This window comes from Haliotis cracherodii, unplaced genomic scaffold (genome assembly GCF_022045235.1).
Source record: "Haliotis cracherodii isolate W230 unplaced genomic scaffold, xgHalCrac1.p SCAF_16, whole genome shotgun sequence".
Classification (NCBI taxonomy): domain Eukaryota; kingdom Metazoa; phylum Mollusca; class Gastropoda; order Lepetellida; family Haliotidae; genus Haliotis; species Haliotis cracherodii.
In genome coordinates, this window is record NW_027266271.1 from 23,360,444 (window position 1) to 23,372,175 (window position 11,732).

An 11,732-nucleotide genomic window follows, 5' to 3' on the forward strand; every position below is an offset into this window, starting at 1 on the left:
CGTCATATTATGTCCCAGTCGTCTAAGGCGACGCAATCGCTGTGAAGAGTTGCGTCACTTGGGCATGCCAGAAATCTATGATTGTGGTTTCGAATCCCGGTTCGCCCCGATTATGAGGTTTGTCTGTATCATACCCGTTCTCGTTGGCTTCAGGAAGGTCTGGAACACATCACGTCTGAGACTTGCATCACCTCCTACAATATGCTGACACGCCGTGATATACCTGGGATAATGTCCAAAGTGCCGCTAAACCAAACTCACTCACTCACATATTATATGTCTGGATGTGGGAGGAAAGCTCAAAGTGGTGCAGGTCTTTTCCACTTGAAACCCACAAGCTGACAAATTAAGAAACATAATCAGAGCGTATATTGGATTCGAACCCACGATCATCATATCTGGCACGCCTGTGGAACAGAAGTCTGAAGACGTCAACTGCACAGAACTTTACATAGTTCCGGTAGGTGCGTATGGTTTGAAACCGTTTTATAACATGATTCTAACCATACGTCGGCTTGTAATTGGCTTCCCACACCGTACACTTGTAGGAAGCACTCCACTCTTTTCCGCGACAATCGGACGCTTTAATCATTGTCCCATTACCAAATTACACCACCAATGGAATTAGCCGACTTTTCTGAACTCTCCCTTCAATTGATTGATTAATGTATATTTCACCATTATCAGTTCCTAATTATATTCAATTGATAGTTAGGTAGTTGGATATTTTAGTCTCAATATCATTCAAACATATATATACACATTATGCCATTACTTTAATAGCACTCACACGCATTCAAAGTGTATTGTCCGTGCCACCACCATTTATAATTACCCTCAGGAAGAGAATCTATGAATGTCACCTTCTTTATTACGAGGAACACAACCTTTCGGAGTATATGCTTACTCCTTCATCCGGTGAATAAATGCCATGGATGGATGGATTTTTAGTGGTTTAGCGTCCGCTTCGCATTTACTGCATTTCGCGGACGGGGTAGGTGGTGTTAGATGAAGATAAATAAGATATGAATAAATAAGCACCGTACCCAAAAAACTGTAAGTGGGGGTGGGGTGGGAATAACCTACTCAAAGGTGGTGTGGGGGGTGATAAGGGGGTAAAGTAGTGTAGCAGTTAAGCTGCTATTGAAGCGGGACCATATTGGTACAGAAAGAAAAAAGGGTTAAAAGGCTGTTTAAGTTGTAGGGCTATTGGCTGGGGGGGGGGGGGGGGGGGGGGGGGGGGGTGAGAGGTGATCTTGGTTACTCGTGTGTTGTAACGTGGATGGTGGGCTTGGGGTGGTTAAACGGGCTGAGGGCGCGGTCGTCGGAGAGGTAAATTTAGTTGGTAGATTTGGATCTCAATCCTGTTGATATAGTATGGATGTTAGGATTTGGAAGTTGCCTTAGTTGCTAACGGATGGGGTTATATTAGAAGCGATTTGTAAAGTCGGTGCTAGTGATGAATGTGGCAATGGCATTGAATATGGTTTGTGGGTTATCCGGGGAAAAGAGTTTAGCTATGTTTGTTTGAAGAGAGAGGGGAGGGGGGGGGGGGGGGGGGGGGGGTGTAATGGTATAGAGTTGAGTGCGCTGTGTGGTGTATTTAGGGCAGTTGCTGAAGATATGGGTAAGGTCCTCGGGTGTGTTGCAGTGGTTACAGTTCCCGTTTGCATGCCTGTTTTGTCTGAAAAGGTTGTAATTTAGGTTATAAGTCCCGCTAGTGATTCTGGTTAATATTTTGTCCATTTGAGGATGAATGCTGTAGTTGCGACTTTTAATATTTGGCATGGTGTAAAGTGTTTTTATCCATTGGGAGTTTTGGAGCAGTTGACTGTGGTTAAGGGAACTGATGGATTTTTTTAAGAGGGTTTTAATTTCTGATTTCGATGTGTGAAAGTGGATTTCTAGGGACGGGTTTGTAGTGGCTGTGTTTGCTAGTGTGTGTGCTAGTTGGTTTCCTGGAATGTTTGAGTGTCCCGGGGACCATAGTAGATGTATTTGTTTGTTTTGTGTAGAGAGATGGTGGATGAGATGAATGGGGTTGTGTTGGGCCCCAGCCCAGTAGCTAAGGATAGTTTGGTGTATTCTGTGGGTGATGGAGAGAGTGTTGGTCATAAGTAGGAGTGTATTGTGAGGGGTACCAGTCCTGGTGCCCGTGGCTATTTTAAGGGCTTTATATTGGATTGATTTTAACTTATTGAAATTGTGGGATGAGATGCCGCTAAGGACCGGAGCGGCATAATCTAGTTTTGGTTGGATTAGTGTTTTGTATATGTTGAGGAGGGTTTGCTTGTCCGATCCCCAGCCATTACCTTTAATTGATCTCATGAGATTTAAATCTTTTTCGCAAGAGGCGACCAAATTTGAAATATGGGGACCCCATGTTAGGTGTTGGTCAAATGTAATACTTAAGAATTTTGCTTGTTTTTGGAAAGTAATTTCTTCATTGTTGAGATAGAGTTTGGGTGAATAATTTTGCATGTGTAATTTTTTGAAGAGAATTCCTATTGTTATTTTAGTGTTTATTTGGAACCCCCAATGCCATGAGGCAGAGAGCATGTATATGTACATGTAAGGACAACAATATTAATAAGATAACAAAAGGTGGAAGATAACAAAAGGTAGAAAACTAACAAGGGAAGCGAACAGATGATTGGCGCTGATAGGTGATTATCAATCGACAATGGAAGCCAACACTTTACAGTTATAGCGCTGATAGTATGGAAGCCATAGATTAGTAATAGTCAATGGACAATTGGCAAACGTGAGGCCGGGGGGTAATTAGCACTGACAGGTAAAAGAGTAGACACAGCAATGGGCAAAAATAACTACCCTGTTTTCGGATAAAGGGCATCGTCTGTTGCTGTAATAGTCAAATTAATGAGGGCATCGATAGTGCTGTCCAGATCATAGTGGAGTGTCATCAATCCGGAATCCGCGGACATCACGAGGATATCCTGAAACCGTATTGAAATAGATATAGTAATGATATACTATTGGATACATTGCTTTCCCTTTTTACTCTAGTTTTGCGAGTATTGGTGTAGTTTATGAATCAAAGATGGAACAATTCACAATGCCTCCATGAATGCAATGAGTATACGGTGTTCTGCAAATCTGATTCTTAGGAGGACCCATATTTCCAAATTTGAAGCATCAGTGACAGAAATGATATCCGTTGTAAGTCCTTATTTTAACTTGTGCTCCCGGGTTTATTTCCCCGTTTCTGACAGCTGCCACCCTTGGGGCAGAATAGGCTCACCTTTTCGCGAACACCGGGAATCTTCACTATTTGAAAATGGGTAATAATTGCATGCATATATTGACAGAATTGTACAATAGATACTTCTTATGGATATCTTATGAAGATTCAATATTTGAATAGATCACTGCAAATCTACCGGTAGCACCTGCCACTCACAATTTGCATAAACAACTTACCCTTACGTTTCCGTGTATTATTACATAGGTTATGTTGTCCCCATCTTTATCAATAGCTTTGAAGTCAGGTGGTTTTATTTCGGTGCCTTTACGACTTGTAAAGTCCAATTGTGTACTGTATTGAGCTGGCAAAAGATTATATTCATGATTATATAATTCATATCAATAAGTTATCATATCATATTAATATGCATTGGAACGTTACACAAACATCACTTAACACATTTCTTTTGATGGTACATTACATCATTATAATGTTCAAAACGAATGTTAATTAAATGTATAAGACAAATGGTTGCCATGGTTAATTATAAAGAAGAATACCTTTGGTAAATTTAGGAGGGAATTCATTCGGCTCACTGTAGTGAACGGATATCGATACCAGTGCATTGGCAGATGTGTTCTCTTTTTCTGTAACTGATGACCAATGCAGAGGAAGGTTGTCCTTCACGCTAACTCCAAACTGCACAATTAAAGGGTTTAAGTTCAACATTATATATTATGTATTGATCTGGCAATGGTGTTTTTAACATGGATGTTTCAATCCCTATTTTTCGAAGACGAATACCAATAAATGTTGATGATACAACGAGGGAAAGTAAAGAAAACAATACTCTTGCCCTATCATTTTATCGTACAATTTGGGGGGCACGGGTGGCCCAGTCGTCTAAGGCGCCGCGATTCGCTGTGCAGAGTTGCGTCCCTTGGGCACGCCAGAAACCTATGATAATGGTTTCGAATCCCGGTTCGCCCCGATTATGTTTCTAGGTTTGTCAGTACCATACCAGTGCTCATGGGTTTCACCGAAGTGGTAAACGTCTGAGACCTGCATCACTTCGGGTTTTCTTTCCACAATATCCTCACACGCCGTGATATAAGTGAAATACTGTTAAAAGCGGAGTTAAACCCAACTCTCTCACTCACTCGCATACAATTTGACACTCTAAACTACTTGTTTCTGTCATATTATTCCGAGAACCTGGGAATGAGGCTGTGCTCGGTTGGTTTCACACAAACATGGGCATCAAGATGCCATGTCATGGCCTGTAGATGGTAGATCTATATTTGTAGATAACATGACTCAGAGTCAAACAACGTGATTTGTTTTGATGCAAAAACATACGAGGTAAATACGCATTTTTACCTCTATGACTATGGTGGTTGACATGACGGAAAGATGGATTGACTGGTTGATGGATGGACAATGCCGTTTTCCAATACCATTCATCCATGGCAGGGGTAATTATTCCTCATGACTAAGATAATAAATATTGGGCTTGACCAACCCATGTCATATAAGCATGTGTACCTACCTCGATCTTATAAAACTCTTTCTCGAGATCGATGAGGGGTTTGTTGATGACAATGGTACCATTTACATGAATCAATAACCTTTCATCAATTTGGACGACGTTATAGGAGGTGTGGGAGTAGTGATCTTCGTCGTCATCAATACTCACGACGTGGCCAATCACGCTACCCACTGGAGCAGTCTGAAAACAGTGTCTTTTGTTTTAACCAACTGGATGACATGTAGACGTTGGTGTATTGAACAAAGACATGTCCTTTTGGATAACAAACTTTATTACAATTGATGCAACGTTTCGGTGGACGTTCTAACCTGTCCTTGTCCAGAGTTTTTTGTGACATTAGTGACAGAATAAAATTTAGACACACTGAACAATGACTTGTGTGAAACTAAGAATGAATAGTAGGAGTTTGTTCAGAAATATTCTCAAAAGGTTGTTAGCAGTAGTGAAAAAACAAGTACTAGTTTGTTTTGTGTAAATTACCTGGACAGTAGAAAACGTCTGCTTTTGTAATGATGTGTTAAAATATGGCCTGTTATCGTTGATGTCAGTTACGTTGATGGTAACGAATACAGTCTCGCTCTTGGCTGGATCACCATCATCAGAAGCTTCGATCTCTATTTTCAATGTGTTTCCGGTAGATTCTCTGTTTATTTTTTGTGTCTGCCTAAAATCTCCGGTTCTCTTGTTGATAGTAAACATGCTGGAGAATTCTGAAAAGTACAGGTTATGAAGAGAAAATATTACACCACGATGAAAGGTTTAATTCGGTCGAAATCGTGGGGATTCCATGGACTAGATAGGTCCATGGTAACCCATGCGTGTCTTAAGAGCCAGCGTATGAGGATCGGATTTTACCAATGTGCCACCTGATTGTTTCCTCTCGTACTCGGCGTGGATCGTTGATAGTTCTGTCAACCAATGGTTGACTAACCCAGAAACGGTTGCTGTGATATAACTGGTACACTGATAATTGCAGGGATAACTTCGACTCACTTACTTTGTCTCAGAAAAAAGCAATTACAGGCTCTGTAAGAGATTTAGAAATGGTACCTGATGTCTTAAGCTCGTATGTGCAGTTGCAAATAGTAACCATCCCGTCTTTTCGATCTAGAGCCGTCATGTTGAGGCTGGTTCCGTCAGGGTCCTCCTCTTCCAGGATCTGCATGGTCTGGGTCTTCGGAAACCACGGTCTAGGATTGTCGTCTAGTATTTCTATTGTTATCTATGGAAAATAATTATGCATTATCCCTAAGTCTAAGATTTTATTACGGTATATTTCATTATTTCTATAAACTAAGCTCCATTCTGTCAAATATGTAGATCTGTAATTTGGCCAAAAAGGTTTAACTTTGCTTCAGGTATATTGATGATCTGATATCGCTCAATGACAATTAAATCGCCAATTCCCTTCCACTGATTTACCCACCGGAACTAGAAATTAAGGAGACTAGTGAGTTACTTTTCGCGAACACCTGGTATCATCATTATTTGATAGTGATTCAAAAGCAAATGCGCATGATATAGTCGGAATCGTACAATCGACTCTGCTTTATGCAGATATCTATTTAATATGGAAAGGGTTTTGTCGCTTTATATATACATGTATCTGTAATAGGTACGACACACTGAACAGATACTTCTCAAACTGCAGTACCGTTGTTGTTGTCTGGAGTTGTTCGTCATGACTAGGATTGTCGCTAGCTTCAATTGTAAGAGTGACTTTGTCGTGGTCAAGTCCAGACAATTTAGACCAGATAGAGATATTACCGCTTGTGTCATCTATCCTGAAGAAATTGGACCCTGCAAGAAATTGTTATAAGCGAAGAGGTGACTGAAATAAATTGCCATCGTACATGTGATCGCCCAAGGTCATCTTAGATAGGTCAACCGAGATAAATATTTGCATATACCAGTGAGTGAGTTTGGTTTTACGCCGCTTTTAGCAATATTACGGCGGGGGACACCAGAAATGGGCTTCACACATTGTATCCATGTCGGGAATCGAATCCGGGTCTTCGGCGTGACGAGCGAACGCTTTAACCACTAGGCTACCCGACCGCCCCTGCATATACCACTGTAAAGGTGTCTTGTGCAGCTGAGTGCAGCGTTAAACAACCAACCAACCAACCAACCATTTCATTATCAATCATTCGACTCACCAATTTTAATTTTATATTTGTCTTCATGCTCCATCATTGACTTCTTTGACGATTAATTAGAATATATAACACATGCTATGTAATTATTACACAATACATTGTGTACACTATCCCGATGATCTCCTATGCTCATAGTCTCTACTCACCAATACCATCTGTGATGTTGTAGGTGATGATGCCATTGCCGTCCTCTGAATCTGCATCTGTAGCTTTGATGACGTCAGTAATAAGAGTTGGGACTGGGCTGTCCCGTGTGACGTTGGTGTTGTAGGGCGCTGCTTGGAAAACGGGTGCGTTGTCGTTTACATCTTGGACGTTGATTCTAACGGTTGCAGTTCCCGTCAAGCGACCCTTGCACTTATCACCAGAGCAGCGACTCATGTCCACCGCGGTAACGTAACACTCATACACATGCGTCGTCTCGTAGTCAATGGAGCCGCCAACAGACATCACACCCACTACTTCCATCGTTGTTTGGTTAAATTCTTTGAAACAAACATGTTCGTTTACACAGAAATATCATAAAATACATTTTTTCAAAGAGTTAGTACTGTAAAGCATACAACATCACACACGCTATTAATAAATATGTTCAGTAACAATTTGGCATCTATCTTTTCAGAAGGCGTCCTGTCAACGTGAGCCGTAACGCTCTCTAAACTGTAAATGGTAACTGAATGTAAACTGATCCGTTTCCAGGGGTAATAATAGCCCCAGTTATAAGCCTGGGTGGTGTGGATGTATTGCTACAAATCAACATAGGCATTATTGTTATTATATGTTACAGATTAAAATAAAGAAATGCAGCAAAGAGGGTTGGGGTTCCCCTGCACTGTCAGGCTGGTTAGGCTCATCGACATCTCAGGGCCCTTGCCCCCTTTACATGCAACACAGGCAGCGACTAGGACTTCTCCTAGGAAGCACTGTTTAGTCGAACCCACCCAGAACTTTTCGGAGAATGTGAAGACTCCGCATCGCTGGAGTCTTCTGCATTACCCAGATTGTCAGAAGGGCTGTATTCCTGCCAGCAAATCCGGATACTCTCCCAATGTCAGACAGCAAATTGGGAGGTGACAAACCAAAAGGCACGAAGAACAATGGAGAGTCGGACAACTTTGAACTTGGGATGCAAGCGTGACATTTCGTAAGCGAGGTCCGCATATTTGCCATGTTATGTCAATCACATTAGTGTCAAAAGGGACAGAGATATAAATGATTTCATTAGATGTATCGAAAAGGAAGGGTTTGTTGGCCTGGATTGAGGCTTCAAACAGGTCTATTCCAAAGATTTTTATATTTATCATTTTCCATGACGCCCTCTACATTCGTACAAGGGTGGATCTCTGAGTTGAAACCAAAAGTATGGCGATGACGGTAATAAAAGGATCGAGTCACTCCATCATGTCGCTTAAGATACCGCATTTGTGCTGGGCATCCACTGACAAATTGTCTCATTAAATTCTTTGCATAATCTACATTTCATATTTACATTTTGATGCAAAATCACACATTGGCGGTTTCGAGTGGGAAGTGACAGGTGCTGAGCAGCAAACAGAAAGCTTTCTGGCCAGCCGACGTCATCCAAGCGAAGGACACTGCAGGGTTGCTGAACTTCTCAACACACTGCACATAAACTCGATACAGTGGCCATTCAGAAAGCCTCTCCTTGAGTCTGGTCCGATTTGATATGGCATTTCGCTTGGTTGACACTCATTTCTGTACCATACAGAACCATCAACAAAATCAACATTGACATTGAGATGAAAACTGTTAAATGCCTGGTTTTCATCACGAATCTTGACATGCTTCACAAGAGTTCATTAGACAAATAAATGTGTGCAAAAATGCACAATAGAATTCTATCATGATGAACCTCCACGTTAATCAAACCACGTCCTCCCACTATAACTGGTGAATGTAAGCGATTGAGGAAAGAGCGAGGGTGGTGGGATGTATTGTCTGACATGATTATTATAAGTAGTATTATTACACCTACTATCTGTTAGACTGAAAGGACAGCTGTTCGTTGGGTCACTGGCATTTGTAGTTTCTCTGACGTATGTAACTGTGCCGTTGTCGGAGTCATCGAGATCAGTTGCGAACACAGTTAGGTTAAGCTGCAACATCATGATGATTCCCGTCAAAACAAAACTTCACGAAATGTTCAAATACCATGGGATAGCCACATTTTTCATTTTGAAGGATAATGCCATTAAGGCTTGTTTCTAACAACTGAGATTTAAAGGTAATTAACATTGCATCTTATTGGAAATAGTTGACTTAAACAATGCCAATCAAACAATGTAGAAAAAAAAATCAGAAGAAAATATAGTTCCGAAATTTCGTTTTCTTTAGCGGATGTGACAAATTATATTGAATAATTGTGAAAGTTTGATTCATTGTTCCATAGTTATGTTTCAGATTCAGCTCATGACAAATTATCGCCCTTTGAAAGGAGCGATGTTTGATCGCCGCCAGAATACCTGCATAAATGTCACTACTTCATCTACAGCTCCCAATTTCCATTTCTCGTGTTAGAAACATTTTATGCTGAAGTTTGCCCCTTAAAGTTCAAATTCCAAGACACATAAAAACAATTACCCTGTGTTACTGTGGGTAAAAGCTGTACATGGACGTCGACCATTAACGTGTCAATGAGGAATTAGGTTTCAATACTTGAGCAATATTATAGCAATTGGCATCAGAAATGTGCTACACACATTGTACCCATGTGTTGAATCGAAGCCGGTCCTCTGGGCTACACCCCTTTCCCATTAAACTAATACTAATACTATAGGGTGCCTTACCAAAGTACTGTGAAGAGCGTTTTCCTTTATGGTTTTGGTGTACGATTCTGGGCTGAATATTGGAGCGTTGTCGTTAACGTCCAGTACGAGGATTGTGACATTGGTAACAGCAGACCGGGACGGATTTCCGCCGTCCTTTGCCTGAAGTATGAGATGAGAGTAACTAAACTGCCTGGCAAAAGTATGTATATTCCCATGTTTGATGGTAGATAAAACAAACAAGAAATTGTAATTTAATGGCCTAGTAACGTTTGGATAACGTTTATAACTTTCAAGTGTATACTTTCTTCTCCCACGCAGTTTACGTTACAGTAGAGAGTGGAAGTGAATTGAGTTTCTTGCTGATCTGTTTGTTTATGCACATGAATGGGAATTTCTGATCAGATTGACAGATAAAAAAAAGTGAATTTGGTCAAGAAGTTTAACTTGAGTTTCAAATATATCGATGATCGGATATTGTTCAATAACGGTCAAATTGCCAATTCCCTTCCACTGATTTCCCCACATGAACTAGACATAAACGAGACCATTGACACTGCCTCATCTGTATCATATTTAGAGCTTTGCATCTCCACAAGACTGTATAAAAACTTTCCATTTACGTCAAGCAATATTCCAGCAGATCGAGCCTTTGGTGTTTACATTTCACAAATTTTGAGGTACAAGTGAACATGTTTTTTCTACAAAGATTTCAACAACGGCATTCAATGTCTCGGGAAAACTTTCAAAACGTTGTATGGTAGAAATGTGGAGGAAATTTCAAATTGGACGCGTCAGTAACAAAAATGCAAATACCTTTGACCTGCCTTTGCATGTGTTTGTGACAGATGTCATAGTGGTGGCAGGATACGCCCACCGTTTCGCGGACACATGGTATCACAATTTGATAGTGATTCATTACACATGCTTATGACATAGTCGGAAAGGTACAATGGACTGCTTTTAGAAGCGATTTCTTATGAATATGGAAAAGGTTTGTCGCTTATATTTGAAGACTATGAAAATTACTTCTGTCAGATTTGACCTATTCCGCTTATATGGAGCGAAAGCCTGACGTGACGTAGGTCAGACGTCTATCTATCACTTTGGTGAAACACCAAGAGCTCTGGTATGGTTCTGACAACCAAGAATCTGGAATTGAACTCACCACCAGAGGATACTGACACGGTGCAGGTACACAGCTCTCCTGGGCCCCCTTCAATACAGTGTGTTAGCTATAATGTACATACAAGTTATAACTGTGTATATAGTCCTCTTCACGTAGTACATCTATACATGAGACATTCCGAATGAATGCAAGAAGAATGATTACAGACGTAATGTCTATGCCATCCCGTGGAACGTACTTGAATAGTTAAAGTGTAACTCGGTGTCCTTTCTCTGTTTAAGTTGCCACTCGTCTTCAATTGACCAGACTGTTCATCAATTTCGAATGCTGCAATGTAAAATGAACGATGAAATATTCACTTTAGGGAATGTTCGAATTTGATGACAATCAGGAGTTTATCACTGTCAAGCGTACGCGAGACATAGATGTACTTCGAAAAAAAACAACAGTATTTTATCTGAACTTTAAAACAATTCTTTGGTCCATATTTATCAATGAACTAAGAGTTCAGAACCTGAAGCCAAATTGTATACTCATCTCTGTTATAATTCAAACAGTAAGATCCTTTATATTGACGCTTGCAGAAGATCAATAAGGCTTTCGTCCATGACATCGATTGTACTTACGCATTAAAGTTTGGAGATAACTTACGGGTCTGTTCGTTCTTGTTCAAGATACTGTATGTTATCGTTCCATTGATGCCTTTGTCAGGGTCACTGGCTGCTATGGAGGATATGTCACTGCCGATGCCGGCGTCTTCAGATAGCGAGAACAACAATTGTTCTGACCGAGCCTCAAACACTGGATTGTGGTCGTTGATGTCACGGACATTTACAGTAACCTCAAAAGAATAAAAAGGAATTCCAATTAAATTTATGAATAAGAGCCATTTCTGAGTCAGTTT

General features: G+C 40.7%; 1 protein-coding gene across 1 annotated transcript in view; it reads right to left on the bottom strand.

Moving 5' to 3' along the window:
- Positions 1 to 11,732, bottom strand: part of LOC139463630 (cadherin-23-like) — a 43,045-nt gene that overhangs the window by 19,825 nt on the left and 11,488 nt on the right. Inside the window, exons 8-19 of the mRNA XM_071244902.1 lie at positions 11,480 to 11,669; positions 11,067 to 11,155; positions 9,721 to 9,861; positions 8,910 to 9,030; positions 7,060 to 7,398; positions 6,409 to 6,554; positions 5,805 to 5,976; positions 5,235 to 5,464; positions 4,755 to 4,934; positions 3,766 to 3,904; positions 3,442 to 3,566; positions 2,833 to 2,957 (exon numbers count right to left, since the gene is read on the bottom strand). Of these exons, the coding sequence (XP_071101003.1) occupies positions 2,833 to 2,957; positions 3,442 to 3,566; positions 3,766 to 3,904; positions 4,755 to 4,934; positions 5,235 to 5,464; positions 5,805 to 5,976; positions 6,409 to 6,554; positions 7,060 to 7,398; positions 8,910 to 9,030; positions 9,721 to 9,861; positions 11,067 to 11,155; positions 11,480 to 11,669 (1,997 nt within the window). The remainder of the gene's footprint in view (positions 1 to 2,832; positions 2,958 to 3,441; positions 3,567 to 3,765; positions 3,905 to 4,754; positions 4,935 to 5,234; positions 5,465 to 5,804; positions 5,977 to 6,408; positions 6,555 to 7,059; positions 7,399 to 8,909; positions 9,031 to 9,720; positions 9,862 to 11,066; positions 11,156 to 11,479; positions 11,670 to 11,732) is intronic.